Source organism: Geospiza fortis, unplaced genomic scaffold, assembly GCF_000277835.1.
Source record: "Geospiza fortis unplaced genomic scaffold, GeoFor_1.0 scaffold50, whole genome shotgun sequence".
NCBI lineage: Eukaryota > Metazoa > Chordata > Aves > Passeriformes > Thraupidae > Geospiza > Geospiza fortis.
In genome coordinates, this window is record NW_005054382.1 from 1,358,340 (window position 1) to 1,380,788 (window position 22,449).

At 41.0% G+C, this 22,449-nt stretch overlaps 1 protein-coding gene across 1 annotated transcript; it reads left to right on the top strand.

Moving 5' to 3' along the window:
• The first annotated feature begins 4,534 nt into the window (after window positions 1-4,534).
• Window positions 4,535-17,535, top strand: GPR143 (G protein-coupled receptor 143). The gene is made up of 8 exons (XM_005425170.2): window positions 4,535-4,866; window positions 6,574-6,683; window positions 9,560-9,654; window positions 11,055-11,147; window positions 11,638-11,747; window positions 12,998-13,106; window positions 15,358-15,475; window positions 16,930-17,535. Exons 1-8 carry the CDS (start codon window positions 4,623-4,625, stop codon window positions 17,227-17,229), a joined length of 1,179 nt encoding a protein of 392 aa, XP_005425227.1. The 5' UTR covers window positions 4,535-4,622; the 3' UTR covers window positions 17,230-17,535.
• Window positions 17,536-22,449: the final 4,914 nt, after the last annotated feature.

Sequence of the window (22,449 nt, forward strand, 5' to 3'; positions counted from 1 at the left end):
TAACATTTCCCTGGAGAAGGTATGTAGTAAGTCAATAAAATACAAGTAACTTGATTGCATCAGTGAAATACACACAGTTTTTTAGATGCTCAAGTGCATACTCATTTGATATATTTGTTTTTATTCTTTGAGAAAACAAAAAGAACTCAAATACTATTACCTTTATGCAAAGGAGATACATTTATCCTCAGCCTTTGAAATTAATATTCACCATCCTTAAAAGTAAATTATTATTTTACAATTCTATAATTGTATTTAAAAGACAGAGGGAAGGAAAGTTATTCCTCTGTTTTTCTTTCAGTAGTTTTTAATGGAGGCAGTAGCTGTTATAATCTGTTATAAAATGTTACACCTTGAGTATCACTATTGTTCCAAGATTCCTAATTTTACAGAAAACTAATAATTGCAAGAATGGAGTGTGAATTTCTCCATTCATTTCAGTTACGCATTAAGTTAAAGGTTTAAAATTACATTTTAAAAACTAGTACAGCTAATTATGGGACAAACATGTCTCACAGTTTTTTCCAAATTAAATCTAATTGCAGGAGGTCTGGCTAGATAAAAGAAAGAATGGTGCTAAAGCATATGGAAGATTTGTTTAAGGAACACTTTGCAGGATCTGTTGCAGAGTTCCTAACTGCATCCATTGAGCTTGAAGACAGATCTAGCTTTCTTCACTTTGAGAAATATTATGTCAGGTAATGTGGAAAAGACTGTGAGATACTGAACTTTGACAAAGTATAGCTTTTACATTTGTGAGGTAGCTAAGATCTTCACTGGGACCTGTCAGGCAGTGGTGCATTGAACTGTACACATAAACAAAGCCAAACTATCCTCTGTCTCTATATCCACAAATTTCCTTTTCCTTTGTAAACCAGTGCTGTAGTCCCAGACTTAATTAAAACAGTGATTAAAGTATGTGCAGCTGCAAACATAAGCCATACCCACACTTAACAGAAGTGCATCCTGTCATATTTTTATAAACCTGTTGCTTTCCCTTAGAAGTAGGCAAGCCAGTGTTTCATCTTAAAGATGGTCACAGACTGGGATGAAAGGTTGTGTTCTGAGTCCAAGAAGAGAGTGAGTAGGTATTTCTAAAAGTATGGAGCACATAGCTGTTTCCAAAGGAACACAGTATTGTTCTCATCCTTAAGCACACTGTTGCCAATGTCCAAAATCGTGACTGGAATTTTCAGTGCTATGCAGTGTTGTGCAATGTTGTACTTGTGCTGTGAGTGTGATTGATTGCTGTTTGCAATGCCAGGAGGGGTTTATTTTTAGTGTTTCTTGTATGTGTGCTAATGGTTGTCTCCAAGCTACATCATTTGCTTAGCTGAGATCCTGTCTTGGTGCAGAAATGAGACATACCATGTCTGCCTTTCTTGTACACTGGCTGAAGTGGGAATTGTGTCAATAACTTCAGAGAGTAGGGAATTATGACCTGTAGAACGATGTAAGTTTGGTAGAATACTAAATAAAGGTCCTTAACAAGACAAAATAAGTATTCTCTTATCTGTTTCACTGCTTTTCTGCTTCCTTTGCCTTTGTCCCCAGCTTTTATCCTCTTATTTTCATAATCACAAGAAGCCAAATTAATCTTGAGTATAAGACTGCCAAACCAGCTTTGAATTTCTTTGACTGTTCTAATTCTCTATACTTTGAGCCCAGCAATAAAACCATAGAATAGCTAGCTCTTACCAGCTGAGGTGTTGCATGGCTCATTAATTTGGTAGATGCATCTCCCACTCAGTCTCAAATGTTGGCATATTTGACACCTCTACTTCTATCATGGTAAGTATCAGTTCATTCAAGGGTCACTTAATTTTCCTTTTTGCATTAGGTGTGCAACAGATCATGTGCTTTGCTTCCAGTAAAAAACACATATTGCCTCTGAAGAAACTATGAAATCAACTCCTGAGAAATTATAGGAGGGAAGGAACCCAGGAGAAGAGGTTAAAAACCAATGCTCCACTCAGAGGAGTAAAGCAATAAAAGGAGGGGGCACAGCTGGCAAAACTGTGGCAAGAAAAGAAGAGACATATAAAAAATTAATCTCCAGAGTATGGGAGTACAATTGAGGAACGAAAGTAGTTTCAAAGTGGCTGAAAAAAAAAGGGAGAGAGAAGTTATAATAATAAAATGGTAAATCCACACAGGCAGAGTAGGAGATCACAGTCAAGATCAATGAAAGCAAACAATAAGCAGAAAAAGCAAAATACACAAAACATTCCTATCTGTAAGCCAGAACAAACAATCAGGATAATGATTTGACATGCTTTTCAAATTTTTGAAAGAAAGAAAATGGCTACAGAAATAGAGAAGGGAACAATTTTAGAAACTGATAGTAGGAATGAAAGTCTTCTGTAAAATAGCTTCTCTCTAATATTTCAAAGTTTTGTTGTTCTAAGTATAAGCCAAGCAATATAAATTTCCCTTCAAATTAGAGCATTTTTTTTCATTTATATGTCTTTGAGTTGTATATGTAGCATACAATGGTTTAATTTTAACTAATAATCTGTCTCTGTGGACTGTAATTCCTTGGTTCTTTAGTAGCCAGGTAGGTTTCAGTGCAGTATCTTGACAGAAATGTGGCAACTCCATGCATCGCTGCTCTAGCAGAGGTGGAATAAAGTCTGAGGAGTCCCAGACTTGTACTGATGACAGAGCCTTGTATTTACAACCTCAGCATGAATTTATATTTCTGGAGCAGAGCAATCTGATTTTGCGACCTTGCTGTCCCCAGTATGTTTTTGTATACATGGTAGCAACAAACTGTAGGATTGCAACATCCAGCTCACTCACCTGTCCTCATCCAAGGAGCAGGGAAATCTCTTTATGCTGGAAAGCAGCAAAAACACTTGGCAAAACCTTCAGCTCAGCTGCCTGTGTTTCAGAGTCTTTGATGACATGCTTTCCTAAATTCGCATTATAGTCACTAGAGCCTCCTCAGCTCACCCTGTGCATTTATTTTCAAAAGATCTGAACAGCTCTCTAGACAAAGTCTAGACCATAAGCTTGGCTGCCTAAGACCTCAGCTGACTGCAGCAGGAGCCCAAACACCTTGTTGATGTATGGCCCTGCACATGTAGGAGCCTGGCTTTGCAGGCTGACACTCTGCTCATCGAGTGCCAGTGCCCGAGCAGAGCCCCAGGAGTCCCCTGGCAGCAGGATGGGATGGGTGGACACACATCAGACCTGGCAGCTTGGGCTCCAGCTGCCCCCTCAGCCCTGCCACCACAGCCCTGCCACCACTGCCCAGCACTGGGAGGCTGCACAGCCCCCACCAGCAGCTGATGAGTTTGGTGGAGTTTATTCTTTTGCCGGGATCGAGTGTATGAGATCTCTTGGCCAATGTATGCAGCAGGCACCATTTCACCCAGGGCTGCAGCTGGTTTCCCTGCTGAGGGCAAACTTACTGTGTTCATAAACACTACACACAAAATATTCCACTGTCATTCAGGAACCCCTCATAATTTCTGCCAAAAAAATAAGCCAGACCATTGGGGGAAAAAGAAAAGGTTAGGCCATTTGTTCTTATAAGGACTAATTATAAAATGCATGACTGTGTTATTTAACATGCTTATGACTTTGAGGGTTTTGGCAATGTTCCCTCCTGTATTTCCTGAATGTGTCCCTATAAACAAATTTTCTGGATGGGTGAGGGCTGATACAGGGAGTTTGAGACTTAGTTTAAAGGGAAGAATTACTTTTTGTGTTTATGATTGTATTATTTGCTGCTATATCTAGCAGGACCCCTGTCATAAAAGATATTGTCAAACTTATAAAGGAAAAACAAATATTGCAGGTCAAGTTCCTGTTTTCATATTAAATCCATAACAAATTAAAAAAAGAGAGAGAGAGAGAGACAGAGACATATGCTATTGAGAAATCCTAAGTCCTGGAATTTTCCCTGTCAAGCTGATCTAATGCAGACACTACTGACTAAATAAAGGATTTTTTGTGCTTGCAATTTAAATAGGATGAGGTTAATATTTTCTTCCCAAGTGTAATCTCTTTCTACAATGATAGGATATCATGCTTCTGATTTTATTTACAGAGATGGGTGGGTTGGATCACTAAAACTGAGATTTGGGTTAGGGTGTGGATTTATATCCCTGCTCTTCCCTGTAAAGACTGGGACTGCTTGTGTCTGGACTCATCTTTTCAATTAATTTGAAGGAACTAAAGGGTACTGTGTGGGATGGGGCTAAAGAGAAACACAATTAAAATGTAATGCTTCCACTTTGGTATCTGCATCCTTATTTATTTTAAACCATCTTCAATGCTCTGACAAGTTTAAGTCTTCCTGTATCACATACTGTGCAAGCAGAACTATGTGAGTGAACTGCTGCCAATGGCCCTGAGCGAGCATGGGGCATGTTTCAGATTACACTGTGGTTTCTTGTTCAGATCTGATCTCCTTGCTAGGAGAGGCTGAGAAAGGCAGCTCTAGGGGATTTACTTCCAGCAGCAGCAGCAGCAGCAGCAGCACATGATCCATCAATCGCGTGATTCTCACCACCGAGGACTAATGGGGAGGGTGAAGAAAAAGTGAATGCTGCCTTGGGGAAGCAACAGCATTTTCTTCTGCTCCTGGGGCCCCTCCACCAGTCGGACGTTTCATGGCTTCTCCAAGGTTAGAAACCTACTGCTGCCCAAACAGGGATGCAGCCACACAGCTGGTGATGAACTTCCAGCCTGAAGTCTTCTGTGGAGTCTGCATTGGCAGTGCCTCCATCAGCCTGCTACTGACCATCCTGCAGCTCCTGCCAAAGAAGGGACAGAGCCCACGGAAGATGCCCAAAGCCTCCTCCTCCTCCACCATCCTTCTCCTTATCTCCATTTGTGACATCCTCGGAGGCTTAGGTAGGTGCCAGCTTGATGTCCTTGCCATTGCTATAACAGGTTCTTTGTGCTCTGAGGTACCACAGACTTCAGAAGCTGGTGAGTGGACAGCAGAGATTTCTGAGGGAAGCATGCTGCTTGTGTTCACAGGACGATTTGGACTAAGCGAGATCAGGAAATTATGGGTCCTTGGGGAGAAGGTTCTTGTTTAATAGTTATACTGTGGAAGTGAAAACTCCTGACAAGTCTACACCAAAATCTCTGCTTTAAAACAAATTGAGATCTAGAATGGCAACTGCTTCTCAGAGTAAGGCATAAAAGTGGAGGTGAGGCAGCACATTGGAAAATAAATCTGACATCAATCCATAGGATGGCATTTGAAAACCACTGTCCTCTATGCCCTCAAATCCTTGTGGACCAAGTGTGCCTCTTGCTCATGTGCCAGCTGCTTCTCTGGGTATATCACATTGACAGAAAATGAGTTTGACTTGCAGCTGCACACAGATCATGCTGGACACAGGCTTTCGAAATGTGAGCAAAGCTACCTTATCAAGGGCAACCTGCTGCCCTGCTGGTGGTGGATAGTCTGGAGGAATAAACCAGTGGAGGCTAAAACAGAATGCACGAGTCCAAATAAAACTAGTATGTGTTGAGCTGTCCCATCAGTCATTTGGTAATTTTTCCCATCAGTCATTTAATGTCAAATTGGGTATAAATTATCACGATGCATGCTATGAAAATACAGGACAAGTTTGTTTCTACAGTAGCATTTCCCCCCTCACATTAGGTAGTAGAAGTAGCAGTGTTTGTCTCACTGCTGGGGGCTGTGTGTGAGTCTGTGTATCTGTGTGTCTCTGTGTCTTTGTGTTTCATTCTCTTCCCCTTTCACACCCAGCCAGGTTCTCTCACAGTACCTAATAAGTACCAATACTAAACCAAAGATTATAAAGGAAGTAAAGAAAGAGATAAGGAAAATACATATGTGCTTGCACCTGGAAAAGGTCCTTTCAGTCAGATGAAGCCAACAATAGACAAAGTTATTTTTCTCTCTTCCTCTTTCACTGGCAAACTCAAACTCAAATCCATTGTTGTTTTTGTATTAGACTCACTTCAGTGGGTGAGTCTAATACAGTTCATTCTTGGTGGGAAACCTGGTCATTTTGTTCTGTTTCCTGTTGGTGCTTTATTTCAAGCAAACCCAGAAAACCTTGCTAACAAACTCTAAGTTCATTTTTTAAAAGAGCCTTGTTGTTACTTAATTCAGGAGTGCTGCTTTTTCTCAGTCCTGTGACAGAGGAAAAGGGCTGCTTGTAAAATGAAGGCAGAGAAAAATGAAAAATAACTCTTTTTCTGCAGTGGGGGGGTTTATAGAGAAGTGAATATCAGTGTATGAATATATGCTGGTAAACAGTTATTTACTGTTTCATGTCAATCTCTTAAATGCTACCCAGTTTATGTTAGGGAAGCATGTGACAGCATCTCTAAGTGAGATCCTAATCTATGTAACTTTTAAGTCCCAGCAGCTTCCAGCTCTTGGGGCTACTTTCTCTGGATGATCACACTGACATTTAAATAGCACAGTTGTCCCTGCTGTGCTCCTCTGCAGCCGTCACCTTCCTGTAGACGCACAAAATCTGGGCTGCGATGTGAAATATGTGGCCAGGGAAAAGCATGTGACTCAAATCACACCAGCAGATTCAAAGCATTAATACATTTCTTTTTCTTTAGGTATGATCTTCAGGTCAAGTGTATGGCTGGGCTTCCCAGGCTTCATAGCTAACATTTCTGTGGTGAACGGGACTGACGTGTGGCCTTCCACTTTCTGTGTGGGGAGCGCGGTAGGTACCGAGATCATCCCCCCTTTCTTCTGCTCCCAATTAAGAGTTCCTCCACAGGGGGGGATTCTGAAAGGAAAACTGCTGTGTCCAAAAGGAAATGTGGCTGTGAGTCAGAGCCTGGATATGACGGTTTCAGCCTCTGCCACACCCCTGCAAGTGCATTCATGCCTCCCTCTGCGAGCCTGGGTCAGGGCAGGCAGGGTGCTGATGGGGCTGTACACTGGGCAGGGATGTAGGGCAGCTGGGTCACGCTGATCCCACGAGTTCTGAGGTGTTCACTCCTCCAGGAGTGCCAGGGGAGTGGAGCACACCAAAGTCAGGGATGTGGAACCAAAAGGATATAAGCAGCCCCAAAAGGGCTGTGAAGCATTCTTTGGGTTTGTGCTGGCACAGCACCACCAAAGCCCCAGTGACTCTGTTGCACTGGCAGCACGAGGTTATCTGTCCATCTTCTCTGTCAGAAACTGCAGCCTGTGTGGTACAGCAAGGACCTCCTGAAACCAGCAACTTGGGTAGCTCAAATTAGCTTTTGTGGCATGGGAGTGTGTGTTTTAGACAGCAGGAGAAATATACTCATAGCCACAAATCTGCTGGCAGAAGGTCTGTTCCTGCCATGTGAGATTTCAGCTCAGATTGCTGGGCTGCATCTCAATGACTGCATCTGACCAAGTCTAATTAAGTATCTTCTGGATTAAAATGCAAGAATAAATGCATTCCAAAAGTACACATTGAAACTCACTTCCAAATTTTATAATCAAAACACTGGGAAATAGAATTTGAGCTTACTGTAAAAGAATAAAGGTCACAATTTTTACCAAAACATTGACAATGACAAGTAAGACAGATCATCACTTTACCCAGATGCAATAGGAATGTGGGATCTCAAATGAATTAATGCATGAGCAATAGCAGTATTAGCTTTGCAATTCAAAGTTTACAATGTAGAAGGGGATAGGTTGCATGTAAAGAAAATTCTTCAGCTCCAGTAGTTTTAAAAGAAAGCAATGTGTGCCAAAACGAACTGATTGTGCTTTATATGCCTATATAAAAGCAGCTTCAAACAGGATAGTTTTGTGCCATGGACACAAATATAAATTGTATACATCTATCAATTCTCAATTCTATCACAGATCTTTAAGTTTTGCTTATTTGATGCAAATCCTGTTGGTTTTTTTGTTGAGAAAGAACCAACAATCTCAATATCATGCAGCAAGAATGTCCTACTCAAAACCCATTCCTCCTCATGTTTCACTTTCTGGCCCATAACACATAAAAATGTATTTTTAAACATGACAGGGTACTGTATGCAGACTGTTTTTCATTTGAATTTCAGGTTAGATGGTGAGCAGCATAGTGGTCTACCACAGTTTTTATTCTCCCTTACTTGTGTTCCAGGAAAATGCTGTAATTTGAGTCATTTTAAATTTAGATTCAACTATATTGGAATGAAAAATAACCCTTCTTCCACACATTTCCCCTAATGTATTCTCATATGAGCTAATAAAATGTTTCCGATTCGATTTTATTTTTCTTTGAGTACTATTGTTCTATTTCTCTTAACCACAAGCCTATACAAACTGCAAATGGTGAAACTTTTAGATATCTCCCTTGAATGGTTTGCAGAGGGGTACCCTTTCAGCAAGCTAAAAAGTAAGATATAATATGAAACTTTAGGGTTTAAGTGCATCTGATTTATATTATTTTTGGAGACAGTTTTGTCTGTGTTGGATTTTCTGAAAACTGCAGTTTATTTTTGTACATGTGTGTTTATGGGTAGTAAAGTGTGCATTTTCCAAGTGCAGCAAATATGTACATGTGATGATGAAGTTACATGCTGAGTTCTGTGGGTAAAGTGCATTAGAAGGAAGACTGGGATCTTATTTTCAGCCTCCTGTGCACTAGGAAAATATCATGATGTTTGAATTAAATACTGAATAATTCATGCCACAAATTACTAGAGGTAGGGTCTACACCCATGGTGAAAGGAAATATTTCCCAGCTTGATTTGCCTTTTGGAGGAAGGAGTGCTAGATCTCTATTCATCAACGTTTGGCTCAGTAACAAGTATGTTGATTTCCAGATGTAAAATGATGCTACTATGGAGCTGTGATAAAGGATATTCAGATAAGAACTGAGAGACAGCTTGGAGGAAAGATAGCATGAATATTTAAACACTCCCAGACTATTACAAAGAGCCTGCTCCTATGGGGAAGAAATGTGGAATTTATATACAGTGGCAAAGAAAGGTCACTTTTCCTATATAAAGCTCATGGGAAAAATGCATGGGGTCAACTCAAGAATGCTGTGGAATTTGGCTTGACTTGAACCTGTTTGCTTTGGATTTTTATTGAAGAAATCACTCGGGGAGTTCTGTAGGTGTATTCAAGAGCGTGAGTGATTTTCTCATTAATGAGTTTTTCTCTAGATAGCCATCTTGTGCATGGAGAAAACACCCAGCACATGCAGAACCCACAAATGCATAGGCACACTGTGGTTATGACTGGCCTCAGTTATATTTTTATGCCTCAGCTACTGAGAAACAACTGCAATTTTAACCTAAAATTAAAGCATGCTCGCTATAAATTTCTTTGGGCTTCACTTACCACGTTCAGGTTAGGAACAGAGAGGTAAATGAAGGTTTTCTAAATCAGAAAATGAGCTGTGAAAGCAAATGCTGTTCAATTTACCCACAACTTGACCCATAAGCTACAACAATGCCATTCCTGGATTTTGAGTAAGATTTCATACTTCATAATCTCATCTGTAAAATACACACATTTAAAGAACAAATCAGGAGGCCAAAGGTTTGAATCCCTTCCCTGCCCCAGTGGTACTGGAGAAGCAGCTGTGACATTTGGCACTTCTTTCCCCTCTAGATGTGGATCCAGCTGTTATATAGTGCTGGCTTCTGGTGGTTGTTTTGCTATGCTGTTGATTCTTACTTGGTGGTGAGAAGATCAGCTGGACTGAGGTACCAGAGTTAAAGCTCTGAATTTGTTTTTTTCCCTCCAACACTGTATGTCTCTGTTTGCAGCTGCCTAAGAGTATAAGTGAGTCTTGTACAACCATCTGATGCTCATATAGCTACCAGGTAATGATAGGGATGTGTGGTGTTTTAAGTGCTTAAATTGCCAGGGCAATGCTCAGATACTGACTTATGTCCAACTTCAATTTAAATGTAACTGAATTAATTTAATATTTGGAAAAATATGGAGCAAATTGTAGTCTATAAACTTTATGGCAATGAGATGACTATTTTTGTCCCTACCCTGCATCTGAAATTGATTTTTGCAGCAAAAAAATAGTGTTATACAGAAAATGAAAATTTGGAGGGGAAAAGTGCTGAACTTCATGCAGATGATTTCATATAGTTAATTCTGGGTTTTTTTCTTTTTCTTTGATATTTTATTTTATCAATTTCTCAGTGAGTGTGGTCATTATCGCCCTTCTGATCACACTTTTAAAATCCCTCAGAAGAAACAGATGTATTTATCTTATATTTTTCTGCAATGACTGGGACAGAAGAGCCTAAACCCTTTGGAAAATACCATGTTTTAATGCCAGACAGAAAAAAAAAAGAAAAAAAAAAGAGATGTTTCTAAGTAGGTTGTTAGAAGAGCAAAGTAACCTTCGGTTGCTGCTGATAAAAGTGGAACAGTGGAATTATGTGACTTTGTTCCCAGATGATACAGAGCAGTCACATACTAAGGATATGGTTCTCCTGCAGGTGTAACCAAAATGAGGCTTTTTGAGTTAACTTTACAAAATCAGGTTTATCCTCAACAGTCTAAAGTCCCATAGTTCTAGTCAAACAGCTGGGACCTGCCTCCTTCCCCCATCCCTGTTAACCAAAAGATCATGTGTATTTGGGCTTGATTCTGAGATCAGAGTACACACCAAAAGCTTTCTACAAACACAGATCTGAATCTCCCTAAGATGGGAACAGTATCCAGCTCTGAAAGTTAAACATCATTTTATACAAATCACAAAAGGATGGTTTATTTGACTGTTCATCTCCATTCTTAAATTTTAATCTGCTAATTTGCTCTCTGCAGGAGAAATAAAAGATGCAGGGGTTCCTTCTCAATAATAAGGGCAGGGCAGAAGTCTTGTTCCCTCCACCCTGCAGGCTGGAGGGGACAGGACTTCCATGTGCAACCCTGAATAACTGCTTTGGCTCATTCTTTTTCTGAAGGACTGCCCCCACCCACCTGCTTTCCCTAGTTTAATGTATTGCCAGTGTTGTTCTGCACAATTTCCTGTCTGTAAAGCTCTTTTTCAGTAAGAGTCCTGTTTTTACCTTGCAATGTGGGCAGTGTGATGTTGGATATCTTTAACTGTGCCTTTAACTGTGGTGTTTGGTGCTTGCAGTACAATTGTGCTGTACCACATGATGACCTGGGGCCTGGCAGTGCTGCTCTGTGTGGAGGGGATTGCTCTGCTTTACTACCCCTCTCTCTCCAGGTAAGCAGGCTCTGGAAACAGACTGTGAAATCAGGGCACTCTCTGCTCATTTGGGTGTCTTTTGGTCAGCTTTAGAGACAGACATTCAAAAGTTGAGCATTTTGATCTTTGCCAAGGACGTCCCACTGATTCTTTTCAGTGACTATGCTTGAAATACCTGCCTGGGCTTCAGGGGGCCCTGAATAAATATGCCAGGCAATCCAGGCATTTGGGCATGCAGTGATACAGCTTCTGTGAGGCACCCTTCTCCCACTCCTGGTTTTAGCTTTCCTTTCAATTTGAGAAAAATTCACAGACAGTGCATGCTTAAAATCAACTTTATGTCCCACATGAACTGGTGGTAAAGGTCCATAAATTAAATTTTTTTCATCTGTTTGCTTCATTTCTTTTTATTTTTTTTCTTTTTAAGTTAAAGGTGACATAGATAGAATAGCCAGAAAAGTGAGCTGTGGGGAAAAAAATGCATAATCTTTTAATGATTTCTTCTCAGCTGTGAAAATGGCTTGGAACATGCAATCCCACATTACATCACAACCTATGCCCCACTCCTGCTAGTGCTTGTGGCCAACCCAATCCTGTTCAGGAGGACAGTATCAGCAGGTATGTTCCTGATGGCCAGCAGCAATCAGTCTGTTATTTAGCAACATAGTACTGTAGAAAGTCATGGCTTTGTACTCAGGGATGTGTGACAGCTCCTTGTTAAATCATAAAGATACAGCAAAGGGTGGGAAGTTGCCTGTGGAAGTGAAGACACCATTTTGATGGGGAATTTGCCCTAGAGACAAATTCTGGTGACACAAAATTTCTTCTGTATTAACCTCTAACTGCAGGTGGGCAAACATGTTTCCATGTTACTTGATTTAAAGCTTTTGAGGCAATGTACTCTGGATGCTTAACTCTACTGGAGTTTTGGTACCAACCTCGACTTTGGAATGTAATTTATTCTAGTTGGTGAGATCAGAGAGTTGGTTTAACTTCTTGGCAGCCCTAGAGCAAAAAATGTAATAAAATGTGATCAGAATTCTGTCACTTATGAAACAGATGGGAATTGTACTCAACTCAGATGGGATCTTGACGTTCCAGTTCAATTTATTATCCAGTGCTTGGAAGAAGTGAGACTGAAAAAAAGTCACAGATTCAATGCATTCTTTGCATGTAATATGATCATTGCTGGATGTTTGCAGTACCTGAATTCATCTACACATTGATTATATAAGAAAGCTGGAGAAAATCAAGTATTCTCAGTTCAATCTTTATCCCATTCATTCTCTGTCCCTCAGCCATACTCGTTTTCAAAGAAGCAGTTGTTCTTTTAAGAAGTTGTTCCCATAAAAAGTAGTTCTTTGTATATTTGTGTTTGCATTTTTATATTCCTTGTGATATCTGAACAGCATGCAGCATAATTTTTTTGCTGACAATCCATCTTCATGTTTTAGAGGTGTAGCTAATGCTGTATCAATGACACAATGAAAAACAATGTGCATAATAGGATAGAAGATTCTATTCAAACATTACATGATAAGCATATATCACACATTATATAGAAGGTACCTGGTACCTTTTGTTATGAAAAAGAATTATGTTGATCATACTATTTCATATTTTCAGCGGGATTGAGAGGAAAAAAAATAGTGGGGTATCTTTCATTTTAGGAATCCACCTGTGTGTAATTATTTTCTTAAGTATTAGGCTATATTTCCTTGAAAATGGTCCTTCCAGCTTCTGAACAGCTGCTGGAGACAAATCCACCCATTCCTTTGTTCCCTCTTTCAGGCCTCTATCTTCTGGATTTTTGTGCCCAAACTAACAAGATGTGCACATATTAATGAACAAAATTGTATACTTTTCAGTTGCCTCCTTACTGAAAGGGAGACAAGGAATTTACACAGAGAATGAAAGACGTCTGGGGACAGAGATCCAGATGCGCTTCTTCAAAATTATGCTGGTATTTGTTATTTGGTAAGAGGTGCATTATTTTCTTTTGAAGTGCCTTTTTCCCAGAGGGAGAGGGTCAGGAACAGGTGTGAAGACTGATGGGTTGCTTCATTTGTTTGTCTTTATGCTTGGAAGGGAAGGTATCTAAAGAAGAAGCAGTTCTAAACTAGCTCACAAAGGAGCTGAATCACTCACAAGGCTGTGAGGAAATGATAAAATGTTTGACCAACAGAAAAGCAAAAGCAACAAGGAACAATAGCAAAAAATTCCCAATAGGTTGGGCATCGACTGAAGCTGTCTGGTGTAGCAGGCTCCCAGCTCTGTGGGCTGGTAGATGGTAGCTGGCTTTCTGTAATCAACATTTCTCAGAGTCCCTTGGCACCAAACACATCACTGAGGACCTACAATAAAAATGCTTCTAAGTCTGGCTTTATGGCTCTGACCATGATCATACAATGAAGCTACCTCTGTGCTCAGCAGTTTTCAAGTGCCAGTTTTCACATGGATATTGACTGGAAAATAAGGAAATGCCAGAAAAGAAAACTCCATATGATTGTGTGCGAAATTTCTTATTATTTATTTAATTTTTTAAAATATTTTTTCTTTCCCCATGGAAAGAGTACTTTGGCATAGGACAGAAAAGAGATAGGGAGGAGAAGAATGGGACAACAAGAAATGGTTCTGGAGTAGTGAAATGAGAAGGCCAAACTTAGCAGCCTCTACATCCCACTTAACTTCTTTACACACAGGTGTATTAATGCATGTTACATTGCTTTAACAGGCTGAGCAGGGAGAAAGGCTGCCTCTTTTATCTTCTCTTGGCTGCTGTCTACAGGAGTGTTCTGAAAGGAAATGATTGTCTTTTTGGGGGAATAACAGTCCTCTTGGCTTGGAGGTGAAGTTTCCAATGTGAAGGGTGGGGTAGCCAGCAGAGGAGGGAGTGAGAGACAGCAGCAGGGGATCCTGCAGCATGGCTTCCTGGAAATTGCTGAAATAATAAGGAGCAGAGATTCAGCCAAGCTCCCAGGGCTGTGGAAAGAAAGAGCCCAGAGGCACCACAGAAGTGCATTGCAACCTAGGGGATGGTGGCCAGCTTGATTATCTGGGAAAAAGCGTGAAAGGAAAGGCCAATTTCCCATGGACATTGTGGGGACATTTGTTTATTTCCATTCTGTCTCATTCTGGGCTTTCCTAATAAAAAAATAAAATCACTGCTCTGGTTTTGGATTTTGCTCTAATAAAACATAAGCTAGGGAGTGTAAAAACTTTCTCAAAGGTTACTGGAGGGAAAGACTGAGGCAGTCTCATCTCAGAAGCATAGGGAAGATTTCCTTCCATCCCAGAAGTCAAATATGGAATGCTTTAGTCAAAGACAGCAGGTTGGGGCAAAATAGGATAGAAGAGATGCCTACAGATTTGGCAGGAGATTTTACATTGTGATAGAGATATAATTGTGCAGAGGACAAATATAAAACCCCTTAGAAAGTATTACATGAATGCTGATGGTTTCTTTTCTGAAGCCGCAGTACAACTATAAAGAAATGCTTCTCTCACTGTTTAGATGTCATAGGAACTTACAGCCATTTGCTATAATCTCTATTTAGTGTAGAACATACTCAGTTTCTTTCAATGAATGAGGCTTGATTATGTCATCCTTATTTGGAAACAGATATTACCTTTATTAAAAATAATTGTTAACATTTTCAAGGATTTAAAAGTCAACTTTTGTGTTGCTTTTTGGTGCTTTCTAATAGACATTCTGGAAGTCTTTGATCTAACCCTGAAATTCTAACTCCAGCTGGAAATCCTGCAGCCTTTTACAACAACATGTGATGTGTTATATATTTGAGTTCCTTGTCTGTGAGCACAACTCTTCTAAGGCACAAGCAAAAAAAGTCAGCATGCATGATATTCCCATTATGGATCACACTTCCTTCTCATGTCAATTTTATTCTGCAATTTCCTGTTCTGCAGCAAGTCAGAATTATCAGATTTTTTAAAATATTGATTTATATTGTCTAGGCTGGGTGAGTAGGTAGGTGTCTGGTCCTTGATCATGATCTCATAGACCTACAGGTCCCTTCAGATTGAGATTTAACCATCCAACCATCTTGGACTTGATAATCCTAGAGGTCTTTTCTGCCCTTAATGATTCTATGATTTTAAAAATCTTACTCTCATTTGAGTGATTTTAATGTCTATATTTCTAAGGTACAGCATGTTTTACATGCACATCCATATGTAACTGTCTTTTTCTTCTTTGCTCCTGCCACAGCTGGTCATCCAACATCATCAATGAGACCCTTCTGTTCTACCTCGAAATGCAGCCAGATATCAATGAAATGCCCCTGAAAAACATCAGGAGTGCTGCACTGATCACCTGGATTATCATGGTGGGTCAGCTGGGACGTTACCTGGGCTTAGAAATCACTGTTGTAAGACTGGTGGAACAACACCTGTATAGTGCGGGGTTTATGATTTTGAGGGATATAAACACTCTGAAAATCAAGGAAGAAAAGCAAAAAGAGAAAGGAATGAACAGTCTATGGGAGGGTGTTTCACATGTAAACTTTGCCAAAAATGTCCTAGAGACCAACTTCTTCTTCTGTTTACTGGAGTATGCATTCTCTCTGTGAGAGGTCACTACCTATTTTAAGATCCACAACAGATAACTACAATGATTTTGAGCCTCACCTTGCTAAACTCTGCCATAATGCAAACTGCAAAGTTTTAGCTCACAGTTCCTGAAGGTTCCCCAATTAAATGGGCATTTCATGGAAAGTCTTTGTTTGTAACTAGGGTGGGATTTTTTGTTATTGTAAAGAATGATTGCAACTTATGTCATGAAATTTGAATCATTATTGGGAAAAAATAGGTGAAAAATCTTTCACACAAGGAACCAAAAATAGCTGTGAGATGCTAGTCTCTTACCGTAGCTTCTTTCTCCTATTAGAATATTTGACAAGGGATTTTTCAGAGGTGACAGTGCAGATTCATTTTTCTAGAGAATTTATTCTGGAGTTGTTAAATAGATGTAAGGCCTGAACCTGATTTGTATAATTAAGCATTTGAGCAGTTTGGTATTGAAGGATTAAGTGATGCTACTGATGTGACACAATCTCCTCCTCTGACAAGGAGTGAGCACATTCATGTGACAGGGACCCTGCTCTTGCTCACCTGGAGAGTGAGAGGTCAAGTCTGGGGACTGACCACTGCTTTAAAATGGCTGTAAAAAGAATTTCCTTCTTTTCCTATGAGAAAAATAGAAGCATCTAAAGCCATTAATTTGTTAAGCCTCTCATGTCACTGGGAACAGAGATAAATTTTTTGGCGATCACTTGGGATTTTCTTTTTCAGTGCCTCTCCCCATTTTTCCATCCCACTTTGATGGACATTTTCACTGGCTCAGGAATCTAAAGCAATTCCAGACAGATCAATTCCTGCTATTTTTAAAAGCTTGACTGTCTATGCTAGTGTCTCCTCTCATATATTTGACTTGGCTTGTAATGAAAAATACACGTGCTTTTGTGAATAAAATAGTCCAGAGCTTGTGGGGAAGGTTAAAAACAACCAAGGAATTGACTGGCTAAACTTCATGCTAGAACATCATTCTGTGCTTACTGCTTACTGTTATGGCCTCAGCATCTTGGGAAACAGGTCATGGTATTTTCCTCTTATTGTTTGTGCCTGCGATGGCTAAATTTTTATTTGAGTGCAAATAGTGTATTTTAAAGTCAGCGATCACTCAGTGAAAGGGAAGGTTTTAATGCATGCAAATCATTTTGCTAGAGTTGAAGATGAAGCCCTCCTTGCTGGTGTAACTCCTGGTTGCCCTTCTCTTTCCCAGGGGGTTCTTAATCCCATGCAGGGCTTTCTCTTCACATTGGCTTTCTATGGCTGGACAGGATGGAGAGTGGACCTGAAATGGAGAAAGAGAGAAATACCCTGGGAATCTATGTCCTCATCAACCGTGGGGGAAAATGCCTATCCCTCACCAGTGAACTACCAAAGCAACATCCATGACTCCAAGAAGATCTCGACAACTGACAGCCAGCAGACCGACGAGGCCATCAGCATGTTGTCTGAAGGTAACACCAGCAGCGACGAGAGATTAACCAGAAGCTCTCCCATCTACCAGGGCTGGTAGTTCCTATGTGCAGAGCTGGATCTAACTTTTCCTGGATTTAACTTTTCACATTGTCAATACTCAGAAAACCACGTCAATGTGCGAATCATTGTGTACTCTAGAATTAGGTGTGTGCTCGGTGGCTTGATGTCATTTCCTGTAATTTGTGTGAGTGTGTGAGAAAGAGAGATATGGTCAATGTCTTCATTTCCTTCTAAAACATGTATAAAGGCTTGAACCTTTTTCAGCAGGAGTATATCTCTGCAATGATATTTGTTACTTATGATTGATTTTCATTCATTTTCTTTTAATCTCTCTTGTAACATCCTTATGGTAGAAGAGTCTTTTGTTTTAATAAATGGACTATTCATATGTTGGGTTTTTAAATGTGTTGCCTTGCTTGTCTTGCTCAGCATAAAATTCCTCACCCAGAATTACAGCTCTAGGATTTCTGAGGCACCATCATTTCCAGCCTTTACAGTCTGGTAACACATTAGTGACAGCAGACTCTGACTTCAGCACAAATATTTCCTGTTTGTGTTGACTCTAACTGAGATAGTCTTCTGTTAGCTTCTGTATGTGAATTTTTGGTGTGGTTTTATCCAGGGAGCTGAAAGGCTTTATTTAAAAAAAAAAATGAGCCCAGCACAGGCTCCACAAACACTTCAGAACAAAGATTCCAGTTCATGCCAGGTTGAAGAAAAAATAAGTCCTCTAACTATTTTTTAGTACAGATTCAGTCTGATCTTTATGTGTACTTACCTAACAGGACAGTGGCTACTGGGGCAGGTGCATTAAGAGACAAGACTTGCATGAAACACTTCCATGCTCTGAGTGCTCATCTGAAACAGAAAAAGTAGAATCAATAATCCCTTCTCTGAGGAGTATTTTGTTTTATACCTTCATGTGCTGAATGAAGAGACATTAAATCCATTTTCCTCTCCCTCTCAGATACACCTCTTTTTGTGCAGTGCCCTAGGTACCTACATCTAAACAATTCCCCAGATTGGCTGAAAGTTAAGAAACAACGATGACTATGTCTACCCTAAGCTTTTGACTTCATACCAAAAATAGAAATAATCAGATTTGTCTGGTTGTGCTGGAAGCAGTTTACAGCACAGTTTACTGATGGCATGGTGGAAGCACCTTGAGCCCAAGTAATCACCCTCCTCTTCTTCAGCATGTGGCCAGGCCTCGGCTTTCAATCCTGTTCACATCCACTTTGGCTGAACTTTCTTGGCTGTTTCCACCTTTCATTTCCAATACAGTTCAGTTTCAACTATTGTTAAAAAAAAAAAATTATAATAATCATAATAAAAATTAAAGGCAGCTGAAAGGTTAATGCAAAAATAACATGAAGCTTAACTTCCTGGGTTACTCAGGGAAGTCTTGGGAAGGTTAGAAATTCAGGATCAGCAGAAACAATACTGAAAAATATTGATTGGCTAATTAAAATGAATCAGCTTCTTGAGCTATTTGTTTGATACAAAGGTGTTAAAAAGTGATTGGACAGCTATGTAGGCAGATCATTACAGAGCTGTGCTTGGTTTGTAGCAAGTCTTTAACATGGTGCCCTTTGGAAACCTTTGTGGCTTTATGGCTTTTTATTGCTGCTCTCCTTGTCAGAACTACTGGCAGATCACCAGACTCTTTCTTTTAATCACAGTCATTTGTTACCTACCAAAGTATGAAGAGACAGCACACTTATGAGCAGATTATATTGAGCCTTTTGAAACAGAGACAATTTTTCAGTGCAATACTCATCACAACCGGGGTCAAAAGAGCAGGAAAAAGGTGGAGGTGGATTTGTAAGTAAACCTTTTAAATGCTGTGGTGTGGGCCAAGCTGCAAAACCTTAAACCAAAATAAACAGTCTCTGCCTTCACTGGAATAATTATGTGGCATGAAAGCACTTGGGAGATGACAGGCTGTAGCAAGAGGCCCTGTGAGATGAGGGAATGACTAACGCCTCCCTCCCTTCCCTGCTCAGGGCATTTGTGTGGGACAGGGACAGAGGGGATGCCCCAGCGCTGCCCCCCACAGCTGTGAGCAGCCCCTGAGCAGTGCCCTGGCTGTTGGCACTGGAGCTGCTCTGGGACAGCCTTCTGCAAGGGCCAGGCTCTGCTCCTCTCCTTTTCTTGTTCTTTCAAGGCTGTTGGTGGGGTGAGTATGGTGAGTCGGTGTATCAGTTATCTATGGGATGTCATCAGGAAAAATTAGGACTTGTCTGAGAGCCTAAGAAAGAAAACTGACCTAATTTTGATGTATCTAGAAATGGATATGGGCCATTGCAGAGCACACTGACAGTGGGTTTTGACTTATTAAAGAATTGTGTGTGAGGAGAGTCTCCTTGCCTGCTGCTCCTAGCCTCCAGCGGACGTACAGGAGGTTTCCTTCACAGCTTAAAATTGGATGATAATTGATTCTACTCGTGTGTAACCATGGCTGCATTTGATTTCACCTTACACAAACCCTGTTCTTGCTTCACTATTCAACAAATCAGGCAAAGCATTGCCCTCTTCAAGGATTGCAGGAGGTGCCCCTCCCTTCCCACCAGGAATATATTTTTGAGGTCCATCTCCTGACTGTCCCCACTCCATGTGCTTGCTGCGTGCATGTGAGGGAGCAGCCACAGGCCAGTGTCCTCCAAGGGTCAGCCAGGGCAAACTACAGACACCACATGCTGGACAGCCCAGCACTGCCACCAACACCACCACTGCCTTCCTAAGAGTGCCACCCACGGCTGAGAGACCCTTGTGCTCATCAGCACACAGAAACACATCCTGGCTTCCATTCTGGTGATGATTCCTATCTGCTTAGGTGTCATGAGGGCTGCCCTGGTGAGTGCAAGAAGTGCTTGTCTCTGGCCTGCACATTTGTTTTCTGAGATGAGTTTCAAACATGGCTTGGGCTAACAAGTGACAGCTCTGGTCAGTTCTGAAGCCCATTGGTGCAGTCAGACTCTGGTCTCCATCCCACACTGTGGGAGGGACTCACTCCCAGCCCTTGGGCAGGAGGGCAGCTGCTCCTCTGGAGCAGCAAGGTGGGACTCAGAGCAGAAGTAAGCAGAAGTAAAACTGGATCAAATACTGTCTAATAAAATACATGTAGCTAAAGTGTTGTTTCATGAGTAGAGCAGTTGTCAACTAAGCTTCTTGTATTTTGGGTGTATTAGAGCACAACAAAGCCTTCCTGAATTTATCAAAAGGAAAAAAAAATGTTAACTACATTAAAAAGATAGTTGAATCCATGCACTGGAATACAACTAGTGCAGTGGAATCACATAGAGAGGATATCTATACATACAGGGCGGTATTGCCTCCATTAAACACTTTCCTGGCCTCCCAGTCAGCTTATCAAACCCAACCACATACAGTAAGTTCTCTCTGTATTCACCAGCACTTATTTTTAAGCACTCTGTATTTGACCTGCCAGCCTCATACATTTAATTACTATTTTATTTGGCCAGATGTTCAGGCTAATTGCAAAGCTGAAATATGAGCACTAATAAAATAACAATGTGAATAGGCAGATTTCTTGCATACCACAGTTCTGCATTTATGAGGTGCACCACATGTCTGAGTAACAAAATCCTAACTACATCTCTCACTAAGCCCTTCCTGTAGACCAAATACATGGAGCTAGAAAGTGAAATATTAAATGTGATCCTCCCCATTCCCTAGATAACCATACTTGACTTATACTTCAGTGTTTCCATGATAATAAGTTATCCGATCTCTAAAAATTTTTAGATCTTTTGTGGAATCTCAAGTTTACAGTAATCCTAGAGGAAGATCAATAAACCACATTGTAGTGGTTTACATAAGACGGGTCAGGTGATGTCTGGTTCTTAATGTTTTAGGGAACAAACATGCACATGTGTGGACATTGAAACTGGCAGCTGAAGAAGATGCAATCTTACTGAAAGGAAAGTAGGGAACAGAGTCCAGTCCAGGAATGCAGGCATGAGTCTGTTTTCCTGGTTAATATTCCCTAGGATGTGCTGTGAGCTGGATGGAAAGTTGGTTTTCTTACTGCACCTTTCTAAGCAAACTCTTAATCATTCAGGGCACTAAAGTCACATGGGGTTTTGTAGGTAAAGCTTTCAAAAGGCTGAGAAAATTCAAGCATGCAGCTAAAGGGAAACCATTCAGTGATGAGAGTGATGGGAAGACTTTTTGCTGCTCCAGCATCTCTTGGTTGCTGGGTTTCTGTTGTCATTCTATTGCAAGGGTTCCATATTGCTAGAGTTTCATACCTCCTTGATGTTTCTTGTAGGCAGCTCCTCTAGGCACTGACTCTTCCTTGTCCTCACAGCAGCCAACTGACTCCAGTTCCCCTCAACCAACCAATCCACTCTTTTATAACTCTCTTCTTATTGGCTACAGCTGTGGCCTGTTAAAGTCAGGCCTGCTCCTACTCCTTAATAATTGGCTCAGCTGCAACTCTTTAGGGGGTAAGAAGACTTTCTATACTACCTTTTTTTACTTATGTTCTATCCCCCTACAGGTTTAATCACATTTTGGGGCAGCAAGAAGCTTTTGAAGCTTTGAGGCTTCTCCACAGGGGACATTTGAGTCCTTGCACAGCCAGTGACGGGAGATGACAAGGCTGGCAGGGTGGTGGCCACGATTGCCCTGGCACTACTGCGCTGGGCTCTGTCCTATGGCACTTGGCAGTGCCAAGGGCACCATGGGTCTCTTTGTGCCCTGGTGTCCATTGGGATGAAATTCAGGCAGATTGTGCCCTCAATTCAATGGGGAGGAAATTGGGTCTTAAGGGGTGGAGAAGAGCTGTGAGGGATTGAGATGTGCTCCTTACTCTGGAGAGTGGGACACTGACAAGTCTGTTAATAAAAACAAATTTTGTTGATGAAGCCCTGTCCTGTCCTAGTTTTTACCAGCTTTTCCGTAGCTGAGAGGGACTCAGAGGGTAAATGGAGGCCTTGGATCCTTGCCTCCAGCTGGTCCCACAGAGGTGCCCACCCACCTGAGCATCTGTGAGCCTCCTGGAAAGTCTTGAGAGTGGGGAGAACTGAACACACTGTGGGTGTTACTGAGCTTACTGAAAAAGGCACTTTTTAAAGACATGGGTGTAAAACAGCGTGGTGGGGTTGGTTTTGTGCAGTGTGAGGAACCAGCTGTGTTGGGTGGGGTGTCCTTGCAGCATCCTCCCCCCTCAGAGGGCACCAAGACTCAGGACAGCGTGAAAACACTGGCAGCCAGACATTGCAGCTGTAGC